The sequence below is a fragment of the Adelges cooleyi genome, unplaced genomic scaffold (genome assembly GCF_023614345.1).
Source record: "Adelges cooleyi isolate 19-005CV unplaced genomic scaffold, UGA_ACOO_1.1 ACOO_flye_CR_arks_rails_tigmint_CR_PRNA_9, whole genome shotgun sequence".
Taxonomy (NCBI): Eukaryota; Metazoa; Arthropoda; class Insecta; order Hemiptera; family Adelgidae; genus Adelges; species Adelges cooleyi.
The window spans coordinates 11,794,426-11,812,835 of NW_026096579.1; the positions used below are offsets into that span (position 1 = coordinate 11,794,426).

Sequence of the window (18,410 nt, forward strand, 5' to 3'; positions counted from 1 at the left end):
CTACTATACTTTTAACAGTGTTGATATTTATTAGTTATAATAAATACTCATTGAGACTGTTCTTGATATAAGTTATATACGTACATAATTGTTTGATAAATTTAACATATTACATACAAGACGACCTTTAAGGGTTTGCTAATAACTATAGGTATGTGAAATAAATTAGTTATACTATTATACTGTATACATTGTAATTTGTAAATAATATTTTTTTGTAATAAATAAATAATCCTTTTTCTTTAATATTTAAAATTTAAATTTCTATACATTCAATATTGTACGTCATATAATAAATAATTTAAAAAAACGAAATTTAATAGAAATAATATAGAATAATAGTAAAAAAAATATATTCGCAAGGTGTCAGTAACTCCTTCTTTACATTCAGCCCATATATTAACCTACTTCTTATACAGCGAGGCATAAATAATGGATAATATGTGATAATACGTTTTTCAATAAGTAAGTTTGATAATATCACGTTTGGGACCGGGAACGATCAGATTTGAAATATTTAACTATGTACTTACTTCTCTTACAGTTGAAGTTTTACTTCTACATTCGATCACTCATATAAATGTTTGTTTCTAAGACAACCATTTTTTTTTATGGCAATTATTGATACAACTCTAAGCCATAAAATATAGCACGAATAAAAATCAACTACTATACAACTTATTGATCTTACTTGTTATTATATTATTGGTAACATTCAATTCAATCGTATTCATGGATAATGTAGAAGAAAAATCAAGATAATCACAATGAACGTCAACCAACAAGGTTTTAACTGATTAACATCACTTTTTTGTTATTCAAATCGTTTTTGTTCTTTGTTCCTTTAGGCTTAAATTGTTTATTGTATTGTCCATCTATGGCTCGACCTTTGGATTTTAATGTGAAAGGACCTGTTCCTATTTATATACATAAAAAACAGAAAGTACTTACCGGTTGTTCTTATATAGAACTAAAATTACAAAAAAACTCCAAGGTACTCTTATTTATGTTTCATAGTAATATTAAAAATATAACTATATTTCCGATAAATGTATATTGTAGGTAGGCGAAATAACGTTTAGGAACTATTATACAGCTAGCGTCAGTGTACTTTTGTTGCGCTCAAACAATCAAAGCGCACCAATGGGATCTAGGAACTGGGAAGTCGCCATTAAGAATCGTACTCTAATGAAATGGCCTCACTATGAGAACGATGCACAAGATTACTTTTCTCTATTCACAGTAGAGGTATATGTATAAACACAATTATAGCCATATTGCTTTTTAAATATTTGTTTTAACTAGGCGTGGAACAATGTTTGCAAGATTAAAATTATTCTCAGACAGCCTTCGCCTATGTGCAAGACATTTCATTTAGAAGAAATCAAACTTTACTCAGATGTTCCAAGATTTGGTAGACCATTCTTCGAGGTATAAGAAAAGTAGAACAATGCTTTATAACAATAATTATTATACTAAAAATGATTATACTTTTTTTGTCAGCAAAAACTACCCAATTATTTAGTGCAAAATACTGTAGCGGCAATGATGTGGAAACCCAGTGCAAAAAACAATTATACATTGTACAAAACGGACTTAGATAAGGTATTATATAAATATATTAACATTAAAAAACAGGTTTTTTAATCTTATAAATATTACATATAATTTTCATTTATTTAGTTTCAAACTAATGGTGGTTATGTTGTTGATCAAGGGCCAAACAAACTTTGATGGTAAATTATGTAAGCAAGAATAATTTAAATTTTTTAGAAAAAATATTATAATTTAGTAGAAAGGAATGAATAGCAATGACAAATTTAAAACCAAAGATATTATTTTTAAAATTTTTTTTATTGCAAAATTATTTGTTATGATAATATGAATGGTTGTATACTTTATCTACAGAACGGTTTAAGGTGATTTTTTACAATTTAGTATTACATTAACTAACTTAATTTCTTATTTGTATTATAAATAGTAATAAATAAATAAAATAACTATACATTGTTACACTTTATTTTAATATGGCTTTATATAGATACAAATCTTGAACTCTGAATATGTGTTTCACGCCAAATAAATATATCAAGAATAATTTCCTTGATTTATCCACACAAAAGACAATAATTCACAAAAATGGAACACTAAAAATATGATTATATTTTTAATTAATTCTTTAAGAAATATTGAGATTGAAAATCCCTCAGCCTCGCTACTAAATTCGTCGGTAATTTAATTTAAAAAAATAATTGCTTATACAATGAGCTGATGGGTGTATCACAGGCTTATCACTCGATAAAGAATTATATTCTTCCACTTTTAGATGATTAAAATTGACAAATTTATTTGAACAGTCTATTAAGTTAATTAATTGCAGTTTAAAAGAAATAAAAACATTCAGCTACTGATAACATTACTCTCAAGTCCAATTTTATGTTGGATTGTAATTCTACAATAAGATTTAGAAGTTTTAAGCAGAAGTTGATGGTCAAATTTTAAAACGTATGATTTTTTTAATAAAAATTTAGCTTGGTACTCGGTTAATACTGATAAAATAATACTTTTGTAGCTGTAAGTACGTCGGAAAATGATTAAGTATTAATGGTTCATCTAGATAGGTAGATATATATATATAAAAAAAACATGTACACACAAACACAAATTAAATTAACATCTGTAAATAGGACTGAGAAGAACTTAAAATGATTACTATATAAACATTTTAAGTAGTTGAGTATGACTGTCGGCCAGCTAGCTCTAGTAGGTATCGGTCTGGGTGATCAAGCCATTCTTTAGATGTCATTTTTAATGTTTTATTCTTCTCGGCTTCCTTTATCTGCCATGTCTTTATGTCCAATTGCATTTCCCTAGATATAAACATAACAATTTTGTTTTTAAAGTATAATTTGTGGTGATGTTTGATTTTTTTCTTCTTGTTGAACACATATATATATACATGTGTGTGTGTGTGTATATATATATATATATATAACATATATATTGTCTATGATTAAAATTCTACCAGACACGACTTAAATAGGGTTTAACACAGATCATACATATACTGGACACTCAAAAGTGGAGGATTGGCTGCTCCTTCTTTTTTTGTCTACAGTTGCTTACCAAGAGAAAAAATATTGTCCGTTACCATCCGAGCCAGACTAGGAAAAGTAGTTATAAAAATATTTGCGTTAAAAAAAAAATGTTACCTGTTTTTTACAGTACCACAACCCCACACTTCGATGCTTTCCAATTTATATGGTATACCACAATGGACAACGTGTTGAAAGGAATCGTCAACTTGTATGGCCGGTTTTCTGGGATCGCTACCAGCCCTGATGCCCTTAGGATATCCACGAATAGTAGTGTTCAAATACATGGACTTAGGGCCACCTGAGTATAGAATCATTCGCTTAATTAATCATAACGGAAGAAAATCAAATATGGAAGACATACGATTTACAACTCTGTACTGGGGAAGTATTTGCAAGATGATGGAATCGTCTCCGCCCCAGTATTGGTGGGATTCCCGCCATTCGGTAGTCGCGCCTATACAGAACAGAACGCCTTCGTCGCCACGCAGGAACGTTAACGTTGGTCCTCGGTAACTTAACACGTGATGTAAAAATCTATTTGTGCAAGAAAAAACAAAAACAAAAACCAAAAAGAAAATGTTTCATCGACACGTTTTTAGTGATATACGGTATTGTTACAACATGAAACGTAAATAACAAACAAACACATTTGGGGACGTATGAATTCAATCAAAAAAATATTAATAAATAAAAGTAATATAAATTAGTTATTTGGAAATAATTACCTATTACTTCCGATACCGTGTTGATTGCTGTTGTACAATAGTGTCCAATGTGATGGACACGAAAAGTCCAACTGTAATAGAAATATAAAACATAAAAGCTCGGATGCTTTCAGCTTGTTTTCTATTACCAACTAATACTAGTGTTCCCTTATTTTTTTTAGCCCCCCCCCCTCCCCATCAAGGCCTATATTTCTAAATTGCCGTGTTCCTACTCAGCTATTATTCTAGTACCTAAATAGTTATTATTAACGTCGTTGGTGTCACACTACTTAAGTAATTGAAATTAACCACCGGCTATTAAAAAAATAGCAATTCGTCATCGGTCAATTTAAACGTATCATTAAATCAGTTATTCATAATTTAGTGCTAACTGGCTTTCTCACAGTCTCTTTATTCGCCGTTTAAAACAATCGGCATATTTCGTTTTTAAAGATAATGTATTTATGCTCTCACACATGACACAGCACACGCGCACTACAACAACAGCTATATTATATTATTGTAATATGTTCAACGCTGCTCAGTCCGTTATTCTTAGTCTCGATGACTATCAATAATAACGTTATTAATCGGCATACGTGTCCGAAAAGGATATGGAAGAATTATCTCCACACCGAGCAATAGTGATAATAATAATAAAATTTCAAAAAAACTGAACAAAAACACACACACACAAGTTGCAGTCGCCTTGAAATGTAAACCGACGAGGAAACAAAACTTCTTAACGCACACCCGACGACGCTGACCCACATTGAAGGCAAAATACCTTGTCCGAATTAGATAACTTTTACAAGTACTAGTTTTTTTTTTTAGTCTACAAAAAGACACCACAAAGATTTGCAAATCAACAGAAAGCGGTCACGCCTTTATCGTTTGATTATTCAATCTGAGAGAGAGAAGGGAGAGGATTTACGTTTGCATACATTACATACAACTCGAAACAAAAAAAATTTTAATTCGCGATAAACGACGTTCGAAGCGCTATTATGTATAATCGCTAAAATGACACAATTAAAGCACGTTAGTTGTTTAATTACAAAAATGTATTTTCAGTCAAATTAAATATTTTAAAAGTCATATATTTTATACCCACGCAAGAGTTAAAAAAGCGATAATAGTGCCAAATCACGAGGGTCCTCCTGTCCAATTGGCGAGCCAGCAAAAATAATAATAATTATGTGTTAAGTAATATATTTATCAATAAAAAATATTAATTTTTTCATACTTGTAAGTTATAACTAACGGTTATTTATTAAATATTAGATTAATAACATAATACGATAAACCGTTCCTACTTATGTTCGTGTAGCGATATTATCTGAATTTATTTATTATACAAGTAATGATGTAAGCTAATATTATTATTTAATAATATAATAATTGTGTAACACATTTTACAAACAATTAGTTTATGAAGTCTAGCAAAGGTACAAGTTTTACCTCTTTACTGGAGAGATGTGCATTATTTTAGACCTTCTTTCCGTTTGATTAATTAGAAAACGATAAACGCATAAATAACTACTACAACTTATTCTATGCACAAGCAAATAAGTCTTGTATTACAAATTCGCATTTAAAATTTTATCGCTGCGGTTGTCCTACACGATAAAAAGTCATTCAAAACCCACATCAACGGAAAACACTATCTACTATTATTTATTGTTCCACATTATTGATTGTCACTCACACAAAACGAATCGTTTTCACAAACAATTAAATTACCATTACTCCCATTAAGCGGTTACATCGAGGTCAAACGAGAAGAGCGTCGATTATAGTTTAAATGATAAAAAAACGTTACTAATGAAAAAACTTCTGAACAGGCGGGTGAATCGTTTCCCCAATAACAACCCTGATGACAAGTTTAGTCAAGGTTGTGCGTTTTATTTCCTCATATAATTTTGGTGGAAAATGAGGACTGCTCATAATTTTACAAACTAATTTTTAGCTGACGCGACACACCGTGCAATACATGTTGATTGATTTATTGGAAATTCAACTAGTGCTCGCACTTTTTTGAACGTTTACTTATCAAGGACAATCGGCATTGACCTTAACGGCTGAATAGTATATCACGGTCACTCGATTCACACAATATACACAAACGATACGTTATATAATAATATTATACAAACAATAGTCCAGCGATAATTTTATAATGCAAAATATATTGAAAAGCAGTTCGCGTGAAAGATTGTTACAGGATGTATCGCAGTTTAACATTCTATTTTTAATATTATAGTAAATTTAAATTTAATAAACATCGGCGACCGTTATTGGTCTATTTCAGTCTTATATTTGCTACCATTTTATCGCAATTTAGATCATACCATACACCGTATGATTTGTTGACCTCGATAACCTATTATAAATCGTATTTGATAAGCAACTACAATTTTTTATAATGCCTGTCTATATTTTAGCTTAGAAAAAAATTATTTTTCGGATTAACCTTATAAGTAACTGAAAGATAATATAAAAAAAAACATAGGTGATGTACCGGTAAGTAAGAAATTAAACGGATCATGCCAGGAAAGTTTTCGAAGGATATGAAATGTAAGTACACGCAATTTAAATTATTATGAAATATATTATGTAATAAACCGTAGTTGATCAAAAACGATGTAGTAACAAAACGAATATTATCCAATATTGAATAAATTGATTAGAACTCGCGCAGTCCCAAATGTTATTTGATTACATCTATCAAGTAATATCAAAATCAAAATATCCTTGAGAGGCCTGGGCGGGTTATTTGTATGATATAAAAAGGTTTTTTAGTTTTGTAGTTACTAAGCACAAGGTATGATATTATTACAATACGCTAACCTAGCATCTTCGAAAGTCAAATTAATTAAAAAACGTCTAATAATAATTATAATTAAGGCGTATGTATAACATGGAGTGTAATATTCTTAGTACTTAAATGTTTTTTTCATTAACCACTTTCGCGCATGTGATACCACCAATAGCGAATACAGGCTCATATAAATTGTTTTGAATAGGGAACACAGCTATAAAAATAATAACCAAGGTACGATATATTAGGAAACCGCAGCACTCATCACACGTTGCTCACACGTGGTTTATATAATCGCAATTTTGTTATTATATTAAAAACAATACCGAATACATTATATCCCAAGTTCCATCAATAGACACGACATCGAATAAATTATAAAAGATGATTGTCATACGAGTTGTGGCATTAAGTTAATATTATTGTTTTATTAAAATAATATTTACATTATGCATTTTGACATATCATTATCATAAACAATAATAAACAAAATAATATGACTTGAAAGGTCAAAAGAAGAGAAACGGTTGAACGATAAAAATAATTCCATTAAATCCTATTTATTTTTAATTCTACACGATAATACACAATTTTTAAATTAAGACGAAAGATGGAAGAAAGGAAATGGATTGTTACGTTTAATTACAAGTTGGTAAAAAAATTCATTTTTAGATCATTGCGTAGCGAGTTGTTTAACCTGAGGTCATAAGACGGCCAGGCCTGTACCATTTAGGGAATACTTGGCACATTTTCAAGTCGGTATATGGACTAATTTTGAAAGCAAAGAAATCGTAAACCTATAAATCTACTATGAGCAAGTAAATAGTAGTAGTTGGTCGAAACTTCAAGCGAAACCCAATGGGGATATGATGTACATTGAGTCACGATAGTATTTTTAGCGAGGGTCCGGATAAAGTTCCGGCAAAATTCACATTTTATTCCTCAAGAAAAAATATGTTTCTAGAATAGGACAACCATTTTACACATGAAAAACCTCGCTGCCAAATCATCGCACATAATTTCTTCAAATCGAATTCTACTTGTACCTAAATTAGACTAAAAGCAAAAATAGCTATAACTTATACAAGTTTTCGAGCTGTCAGCTGGAGAGCCGAAATTATTAACACATATCGGGTTCAGCCAACCACATCAACTGTACAAATTTCAAACATCTACGTTTAATAGATCTTGAGAAAAAGTTCCCGTCAAAATGGAACATAATAGCCACAAAATTTAAATCGGTTTATCTAGACAAACACACAAACATACTGGTATTATTTTTTGTGATAATAGAATTTGTTTATTAATATTTTTTGAGCCAAAAATAAGATTCACAGATTTCATAATAACAAGCCGTAGCGGCGTCATCCATCACACACACACTCTTTGAAAATCAAGATTATTATTTATGTTTTTATTTTTGCACGTAGCCAATTTAATGACCCGAACTCTTTGTAAAGCTAACGGTAAATTATAATAATGATATATTATAATAATAATAAATAGTAGGTAGTAGCGAAATAATTAATGAAACCCCTGCTGCGCGTGTGTAAATGCGTTACACGTTTTACAGTTAACAGAAACTGGTTTTTTCGGACTGCAGAATCGTCAATGGTTAGCCATCAGTTGTTGACTGGTCGATAGCAGAAAAAGAAAAAAAAAACAATTTGCATACCATTTAGAACATTCGAGTTCTGCGCCGCTGTAAATGATATAAAAAAGAAGAAATTTTCAAGCAACTTTCACGCAATGTCATACTTTTGCTCTTATTAAACGAGAAATAACCTCAGAACACAGAGTAAATAACATTTCACAATTCAACTAAATTATGTTCTCGACACTCACAACTGTCCTCCCGCGTTTTAATAACACAATTTATTATTTATTTTTTATTAAACAAGTATTTGAACTTTTCGTTGCCTTAAACGATTTCACGTGAGCAAAGAAAAATATTTTTTATTTATAATAGAATATTAAATTTCACTTACATGTTACAGTATTATAAAACGCCAAACGAAAAGAGGCCACCGGAATACGACGAAGAACTTTTAAATAATATGATTGTTTATTTTAACGAAATGACTACACATGAATAAACGTTGAAATGTATGTGAACGTGCACGTCAAAGCACGTGTTAACGATACAACTAATCCTAGTAATATCCGAACAAGGCGACGTTTATGACTAGAGTGCGACGGATTATTTATAATTAGGTTTTATTGTATTTTACGCCTAGTGTGAATATGTACAATAAGTAAGTTTTTCACTTACAAATTTCGATAGGAAGTTTTGAGTGTTGAAACAGTTGGGCGTCGGTTTGGAATGCATAATAGGCTGAGTGTACAACGCCGGTAGTGTGGTAGACAATATCCACACTTGAGACAGCGGTAACAACGGATTCTTCTCGGCTGTGAAAACGTTTTCTTTTTCTAGAACCGGAGTGGTCAATTCGAGATCCTAAAACCACACCATCATTTTTGTTAGGTGGCAAAACGTCAAGTTTGATGACGACGCTATATGTTTATTACTCACGTTAGATTCCTAACATGAGATGTATTACAAAGATACAACACAATATAATATAATAACAAATATCTGTACACATCAGTAGGTAGTAATACTCACATTGGGTTTGGAATACGGACATTTTTCGATAACGGACCTGTAGCCGGTGGATAGAATGTGCACGATATACCGGTGGAGCAACACTATCAGCCGGGGACAGTGTTGGAGGATCCAATTAGTCAGGTAGCCCACTTTGAGGATTAGCTTTTTGTGGAACTGTTTACAAAAATATTTACGAACAAATTAGTTAAACAGCGATCGATGAAATAATAACAGGTGGTCTCACCGCCGAGTCGACGATGGCTTGAACAGTCTTAAATATATATCGACACGATTGAGGTCCTTCCGGATAATGGTCCATCGCAAGTTTATACACGGCCAAGAGGAGATCCCGGAATTGATCTTGATCGATTTCTTCTTTTCCGTCAGCATACATCTAACAAACAACCAACTAATTGTCAAAAATGATCCAAACCCAAATTAAAAATGTGTTTAATTAAATACGAGCATAAGCTAAATTAAAGAGGGACAATGAAAGGGTCACGTGCACAATTTACGGTTGTTTTAATTTTTCTAATAATTCAGAGTGCAAAATATGTATTTATATACTGCACAATATATCTATATGTAATATCTTTATTTTTTGTATGTACAATGGCCTCAAGTGAAAAACTTTCTGCACCGTGTAAAATTATCTAGGACAAAATGCATTCTTGCCCGTAAATTTCTTAAAACAGTATATTGTTAAAAACAATAGCGCTATAGGACAACTGCATACTTGAAATTATAAAACTAGTCACAGTCGTTTGTTAAATTGCAGAATGTAATTCTGCATAGATGGCTGACGTCCAAAACTTATTAGAAGTAAACAAAATATAAATCGTTGTCATAGTGATTCATTAAGTTCATGAGATAGTACAAGCGCTGAACACCTTAAATGTTGAGAATTTAATAGATAACATTGATATATCCTCTGTTGTAAGGTTAATTAATCTATCAAACGTATATTATTTTAAAAATCCAATCACTAACTATTATAGATTAACAGTGCTATTTTTTAACGACTGTGCTATACATAATAATTTCTTCGTAAAGACGTTAAAAAATATAAAAAATATCTTTTCAAAAGTCTGTTCATCGCGTTCAGTACATAAGTTCCTAAAAATTGGTACAGACTAGCATACAGTCATTAGTTATAAATACCACTGACTATTAATAATCTACAACTATTTGACAAAAGTTTCTCGTGTTACCTATTGTTTGACGTCACGCAGTCAAAAATTCTGTAATACCAACCGTTTCGCACGTGTTCAACAAATATATTATGCATATATATATATTACAGTACAAATATCAAGGACAAGGGCACAATTATATAATATATAATTTTTATAGTAATTATCCCAGCATAAATTATAGACACATTGCGCTAAGCGCTTAGTATCTTAATAAAGATACACTTTATTCCTCTGTCCTGTTTATAACATTAAAATGGTTACTCAAACCATTAGAAAAATCTAACAAACATATTATTTTATTTATTACGAGATAAATAAATAGCTTTATAGTTTATACCTAACTAAATTTAACTCAAAAAATATCAGATGCCAATAAAGTATAAAATGTTCATTATATTATTTATGTTAGGATTTTTTATATTTACCAAATAGTAACAATGTATTATGTACTCGTAGGTACTAAACAAATCTAACACGCGAGTACTTTCGGATTAAAACGACAATTAAATTCGTTAAGTCCTAAAGTTGTAAAAAAAATATGATGCGTGTGACAAGAATAGAAAGGTGGTGTAACTGGTATACAAAATAATAAATAATAATTAAACATAGGGAAAAAGTAATTAGTCAAGTTTAGTAACAAACAACTAACAGTCTGTTGTTAGTTGTTTGCCGACAAAGCATTATGGTAATATTACAATCGTCTTGTGTAAATTTACAACTACACAAAAGGAAAATTAGAACAATTATCTAAGAACGTATTGTTATAACGACACTAAATCATTAGGCAAACGACACACATGGTGTACACTATTGACACACGCCGAGTATCAGTTTACAAAAATATTTACTTAAATATAAGAAAAAAAACCATCTCTCGACGACATTGAAACTAAACCACTATCAGTAGATCGAAAAACTAGAACAGTAACATAAATACTTTTTAATACTACCATTAACCCATATACTTGAAAAGTTTATCGTAGGTAATGTAGACATTAAAAACAATTAAAAAACGATTCGTTTAAATTATTATTTGGTTCGTAAATGCAAGTAATATATCACTTATAGCAAAATGAAAAATAAATATGGGTTAATTCGCTAACATAAGTAAATAAAATAAAACGATACGATGAAATAAGTTACGATGTAACTTAAAGGAAAAAAAGAAAACAATAAAAATGTGTAACTTTGCAAGAGACCACAAAAGGTTTTATAAAAAAAAAATACGAATACGAACGTACAGTAATACATATGTATTACTCATTAGTCATTGTTATCTGAATCATGTTTATCAAATGTTATTCATTAGTAGAAACAAAAACAAATATTTATGCTAAAATATTGTCAATAAAACCTAAATTTGTTCAAATAAGTGTAGAAAATTATGTGTTCTAATCTGCGTATGCTCAAATGCAAATTAAATTTAACATTATAATTTTGTTTATCAACAAATGTTACCACATAGACCTTTATTATTACTGTTATTTATGTACAACACGGTGATATTACAAATTGGTGATTCATAATGCCATAATAGCGTTTTTATAGTTTCAACAAAATACAAATTTTAATTTAAAATGACGGCGAATGTGATAACATTTAAACAGTCGAATGGTATTATAGTTTTTTGTTCTGAAAACTGATATTTCTTTAATATAAAATATAAAATCACTTTTTAAATCTGCATTAATCGGTTTTGAGATTTGTTTAGGTCATTTACAACAATCATAGCCAAATCGCTATTAAAATATACACGATTTAATTTAATTTTGTTTAACTGATGTTACATTATGTTATAAATTATAATAATAACTAGTTATATTTTTAACTCTACTTACTTTATTGTTGAAATATATAATAATTATAACGAGTTTCTTAAATTCATTATTATTATTTTTTTATCTCAGTTGACAGTATTATACTCATAATTAAAATGTTATTTATACTATTAAATATATAAAACTATATGATAATATTATACAATTAATTAATAATGTTAAAATAATTTACCATCAATGATCTATAAATATGTTTTTTATGCTTTCATTATTATTAAAGTATATCCCAATTATTAATAATATAATTTACATATAACATAAAAAAATAATGTACATTGTATACTGACCAATGTGGTCAATCTGACATAATAAGATTGACCACATGAAAGAAATAGCACTATCTATTGTAATTCTTTCTATTAATTTGGTATAACCAAAATCGTTCTTAAAAATTAACAAGTATCAATTATCATGCAACTATAACATGATGTTCAGTAACTAGCCAATCTACAACATTAGAACTCTATACTTAAGGTCACTGTCAGTGCCTTTTTATCAGTAAATTTATTTAAAAGGGGCCTCCCAAAACACTAATATATATGTATATTATACCAATAATGTCTAATTTTAATTTTAGCTTTGATGTGGAACTAATGTAAAAGGTATTATTTTTACAATGTTTTTTTTCTGGACTACAATATCTACTAAATTACTGAAATGATTTCTTCAGGTACCAAGTTTAGAGAGCATAAATCATACTGGAAAAATACCTCAAAAGACTAAAAATTTAATAAGTTCATTCTTTCTCCTTTAAAATTGAGAAAATGACCCAAAAAATTTACATATTTTTCAACTTAAAATTATGGCAGCTATAATTTTTTTTTAAAATAGTAATATTTTGTTGCTATAAAACTTGTATCTTATAAAACAATATTAGTTAAAAATGAGTTTTTATTTTTATTATTTAAGTATAAATTTAAAATTTTATACTTAAACTTGAAATGAATTATTTTATGTGTAATAGTATAATAGTAACATTAACAGCTTATGATCTAATGTTACATATTTCAAATCTTAATAGATAGTATTTGAGTCATTAAGGATCTATTAGATACAAATATAGATGTCATTTAAATGTCTTTAACTGTCAATGCCAATGGAATCCTGTATTTTTAATCACAATAAAATACCTTTTGCAACATAAAATACAACATTTAAGTGTGCTTAAACCTTAAGTTAATGCATTAAAGGTCAGCTAATACACAAACAAAATGGAATATCGGCTAATATAAGTAATATCAGTTTTATTGATATTAGTTTTGCATCCGAGAAGATGGATAGAAATTAAGCAAAACGTGGAAACCAGTGATACATCAGTTAAAAAGAGGACCAGTAGATAATGGGGACGGATAGAGTGGGGGAGGGCCTGGAGTACAGCAAGAAACTTTTGTTAACAGAAATTAAAATCAATCATACGATAAACGGCTAATACGAAGAGGGGTTGCCAAAGAAAACAGCTGGCAGTGACGGGAAGAGGCAGAGAGTACGGAATATAACCTACGTCAGCGGAAGCGGATCAGTCAATTGAGTTCTTTTTTGACTTTTCCTCTATATTGAAAAAGTTTGTTTAGATTTTTGAAAAAATTGTTTTTGTAATTGTCTCACTCTAGATCTACCTTCAGTACAATTTTCAGCGCTTTAGTCCCTGAACTACACCTAAAGAACCGTTTTTGATATTTTTTTTTTTTATGTTTATTGATAGTAGAATAATTATCTAAGAATATTCCATACAAATTTGACTATTTTAAAAAAAATTATAGCTGCCATAATTTTAAGTTGAAAAATATGTAAATTTTTTGGGTCATTTTCTCAATTTTGAAGGGGAAAGAGTGAACTTATTAAATTTTTAGTCTTCTGAAGTACCTTTCCAGTATGACTTATGATCTGTAAACTTGGTACCTGAAAAAATCGTTTCAGTAGTTGAGAAGAAATTGTAGTCCAGAAAAAAAACATTGTAAAAATAATACCTTTTACATTAGTTCCACATCAAAGCTAAAATTAAAATTGGACATTATTGGTAAAATATACTAGGTATAGTGTATATCTCTATAGGTCTTTAGAATTGTTATAAAAATGTCAATGAAAAATATACATTAAATTTTAAAATGCTTTCAATAGTTGAAGATATAATATATGAATAAGTAGAATGAGTACTTCTTTCAAACAACAAAATCTGTTTTACTAATAGTAATTTGTTAACACTAAAATAGTTAGAACTTAATAAATAAATCAGACTAAAATCAGTTCACAAAATGTATTAAAATTAGTTTTTATGTCAATCTAGGACGTGTTACATACTAGGTATATTATTTATATTTCTTAACTTATTCAACAAAAACAACTTAGACTAGTAAAATCTGTTTTTAATTAAATTTTAAATTAGTTTTTTTTTTAAAACTACCATACAGAAAATAAAAAAATCAATTAGCTAAAAAAAACAATTATTTCTGTCTTAACCCTAGAACCGACATCTATTTGTGATGTTATTTTTAGCATGTTTATCATAGGCCCTTCTATCCCACTTAATCTCTCATACATGTTGATAAGTATATTTAAAGAAAAGATATAACGACTTATTGCTATTATCAGTCAGTCAACAAGCATTGGTCGCACAAACCCTATATCGTCAAATCAACTAATAGTATGTAATACACGTAAGTAATTATTCATCCATTTGACAAATAGTTGTAGTACATGCCGTTTATAGATTCTTTGATATGACAAATATTTATAAATAAATAAGGGGTGATTTTAAACAGTATATATAAATTATAGTAATGTAATGAAAATTATGGTAAAATATTATTTTAAGTATTACATTTTTGTTTATTAGTTTTAAAAATGGCATGTGAAACTATAGATAATAAGGACATAATGTGTACACTGAAAGAGATAGATTCAGATGATAGTGAAATTCAGGATAACAAAATAGAAGATTTTTAAGAAGGATAATATCTACTTAAAATTACATTTTGTTATAGTTGAAAAATATTAAATTTAAGACTGATGTTTAAGGCATGTTTTTCAGATAAATGTTACAAACTATTTTGTAATTTTTATTTGTAGTAAAATTAAATTACTGTGCAAAAAGGGCCTAAGTCAATATCTTATCAAAAACATGATTATTACAGATTCGTTATCACTTTACTTAGACGCATCGATACATGATAAAACGGCTTTAGTCCCATTACTAGAACCCATTGTAAACAAGCATCTTAAATATGAAATATCATATTTAATATATAACATATCAAAAGTTTTTTCATTTTTCCAAAAGTTTAAAGTTAAGGTTCAAGGCCTTTTTTGCATGAAGCTATTCAATTTAAAAAAGCGATCTTATATAATTATTTACTTATTTTATTAAATTTATAATAAATTAATAGAAAAATCATTGTAATTTTAACATATTTATGTACACTATAATTGTCATTTTCGACAAATTATTAGCAATAAATGTGTAAAAATAAGATAAGTATACTAGGGTTCAAATAATAGCCAGAAGCAAATAAAAATCAAATTGACAATTTTTAAAACTTAAAATAAATAAAATTAATTGCTCACCATGACGTACATCAATACTTGGCGGTCATCAGCCAGAACACTTAGCAATCGCTCCGTTTGATTTTTGAAGTTGGAGTAACTGATGACATGAGAAGATGCAGGACCCCCAGATGATGTGACTAAAAACGCAAAAAGCTTACGGGCCATTTCTGGGTATTGTGGAAACAAATAACGCTAAAGAAAAACAATAATGTTTATATGAGGAAATAAAATTAATATAAAATATTTTTGGAGATATAATTATATTTCTTTTGGGCTATGTTTTAATTATTCCTGTGAGTAAATTTTAGTTTCAAAATATTTTAGGAAGAACTTAGATTTATATATTCTGAACTACCAGAAAAGGAACCTACGCAGAAAATAAAAAGCGTTACTCCTTATTTTGCAGGCACATACGAGAGTATCGTGTTTTAATTTTTGTGCGAGTTCCTTCTCTTGTGGGCCAGTGTATAATACTCTTACACAAGATCCAAGTGTGAATACTGGATTAGTTTTACCAATGTATTTATCTAATATCACATGTATATAATATAAAATTAATAAAATATATAAATTCTAGTTTGAATTAATTACTAATAATAGGTAGATTAAGAACAACAAAAGTAGTTTCAACATAAAAAAACAAAGTTAGTTTGAATTAAAATAAATATATAAATACCTTAAATACACCACATCCTATCCCATTAATTGCATCTTCTTCTAAACTCTTTTGAACTAGTAACTATAAAAATCAATAAAATAATTAATAGACACGTAATCTCAAGTACTTAAATATATATATTTAAGATTACACCAAGAACTTACACAACTTTTATACCTTATATTAATATGACAATCTAGAAAAACCTTACCACAACTTGTGCAGTATACACAATTAAGTAATAAAATAATAAAAGATACCCTTCAACAAAAAAAAGGTCCATGCTTCAGTTGTATTGTATATGTGTATCTCGGTAGCAATGCTATTATAATTGTTGCTCTAATAGAATGAGACTCAATCTTTTGGTATCTTGCAATATTTTATTATTCTACTATTAATATATTAATTATATACTTTCGTTGAAAATTACAATGATAGAGCATAACTAATAAATACTAAATATGCAACACGTTAAGTTTTCGTTATTGCTTTTCCAGATCCTTAAGATCATTTGAGATCCAAATAAATTGTTATCTGTATGTATTGGATAGGAGTAGAGTGAAATGGTGGAAAGGGAGGTGAATATTGATAACAGACATTTAGATCTATATTAAAAAAGTAAAAACCAGTGATATAGAAAATTTGTTTTAATCAGTCTATACTTAGGCTCTAGCGAAAAGTATAAAAGCTAAAACAATATTGTAGACTACATTTATTTTTTATCAATACAGAAGCAAGACAGTTGGACATTATAGCTAGACGTTTTAGAGCACTTAAATATCAGGATAACCGAAAAAAAATAATATGAATAATCTTAGTCATTTTTTTGGATAGAAATGAATCATTATTTTTAATTATAAATTATAGCTTAAAATGTTTACCCGAATTACCGAATACCTTAAGAAAAATATCTGGAAACAAACCTTTCCTAGTTTTTCCATCGGCAACATACTGAGAGTCGGATCTTTGTGTAGGGAATTAATCCTTGCATTGTGCAGATGATCTTTGTGGTTTAAATTAAAACTGTTATGATTTCCCATTGCAATTAACTGATATTATTCAGAACACTTAAAACGTGACAAACGAATTTATACACATATATACAAAAAATATCTACTCAAAACACTAATATTAAACATTTATAAAATTAAAAAGAAATTTTAAGAATTAAGAGAAAACAGTTACTTAGGGGGCCTTCCGAGTGGTAATAGCACCGCGCGGAGACCTAATATCAAGAGTGTTTATAAGCCATCATTTTTAACATTATATTAGGCGTTTGGTATGGTTTCTTAATTTATTTTTTATAAAAATAAAATGTAGCGATTTTTTTTAAGCAGACGAAATCCAATTGAAGACTAATTGCCGTCGTCGTCGTCCACATCAAACGTATACGCCATTGGATTGAAAAATACAACACAACACATTAACACACACGCACTCGAAGCTCACAAGGACGGCACGCGACGGCCGACGAGATATCGACACGCAAAATGAAAAAAGATATGTAATTTTCTACAATTCAAATAAACAGAGCGGCGGCGACAGCAGCAACAACGCTCTGGCCTCCGTTGTTTGGCAATTGAAATGGAATAGACGGCACGCTGATACTTGGTATAAATGGTAATGGTAGTGGTAACGGTAATGAAAACTACACTAGGACAGTGAGATAGGTGGGTTGCGCAGAAGCACAATGCCACAAAACACGAATTCCCCTTCTTATTACTGTTTTCACTAGTATAATCAGCTCTGCGATATCACAATAACCCTCAAGTTCACAACACAAGCGACTGAAACACATGATCAAATTTAATATTTTGTTTAGTAGGTAATAATAAAAAAATTCTCTTCAAGCATATTGTATTTTATATTTTGTTGGATTGGATGTAAATTTAAAATAATAAAGGCCGAGGCAAGCTAGATAACAAACATTTATTGTAAAACGCT

General features: G+C 29.2%; 2 protein-coding genes across 3 annotated transcripts; one reads left to right on the top strand and one right to left on the bottom strand.

The window, feature by feature from the left end:
- Positions 1–471: 471 nt before the first annotated feature.
- Positions 472–1,907, top strand: LOC126846086 (uncharacterized). 2 transcript variants are annotated; one of them, XM_050585205.1, is made up of 6 exons: positions 472–786; positions 849–994; positions 1,063–1,248; positions 1,306–1,431; positions 1,504–1,605; positions 1,684–1,907. In XM_050585205.1, exons 1-6 carry the CDS (start codon positions 768–770, stop codon positions 1,732–1,734), a joined length of 630 nt encoding a protein of 209 aa, XP_050441162.1. In that variant the 5' UTR covers positions 472–767; the 3' UTR covers positions 1,735–1,907. The 2 variants fall into 2 exon arrangements, with proteins under 2 accessions (XP_050441162.1, XP_050441163.1); XM_050585206.1 differs by having other exon boundaries at positions 909–994.
- On the bottom strand, positions 1,897–18,076 carry LOC126846085 (uncharacterized). Its single transcript, XM_050585203.1, has 10 exons — positions 17,390–18,076; positions 16,485–16,547; positions 15,827–16,000; positions 9,476–9,625; positions 9,250–9,405; positions 8,896–9,081; positions 3,824–3,894; positions 3,460–3,632; positions 3,213–3,396; positions 1,897–2,870 (listed from the first exon to the last, which is right to left on the bottom strand). Exons 1-10 carry the CDS (start codon positions 17,504–17,506, stop codon positions 2,726–2,728), a joined length of 1,419 nt encoding a protein of 472 aa, XP_050441160.1. The 5' UTR covers positions 17,507–18,076; the 3' UTR covers positions 1,897–2,725.
- Positions 18,077–18,410: the final 334 nt, after the last annotated feature.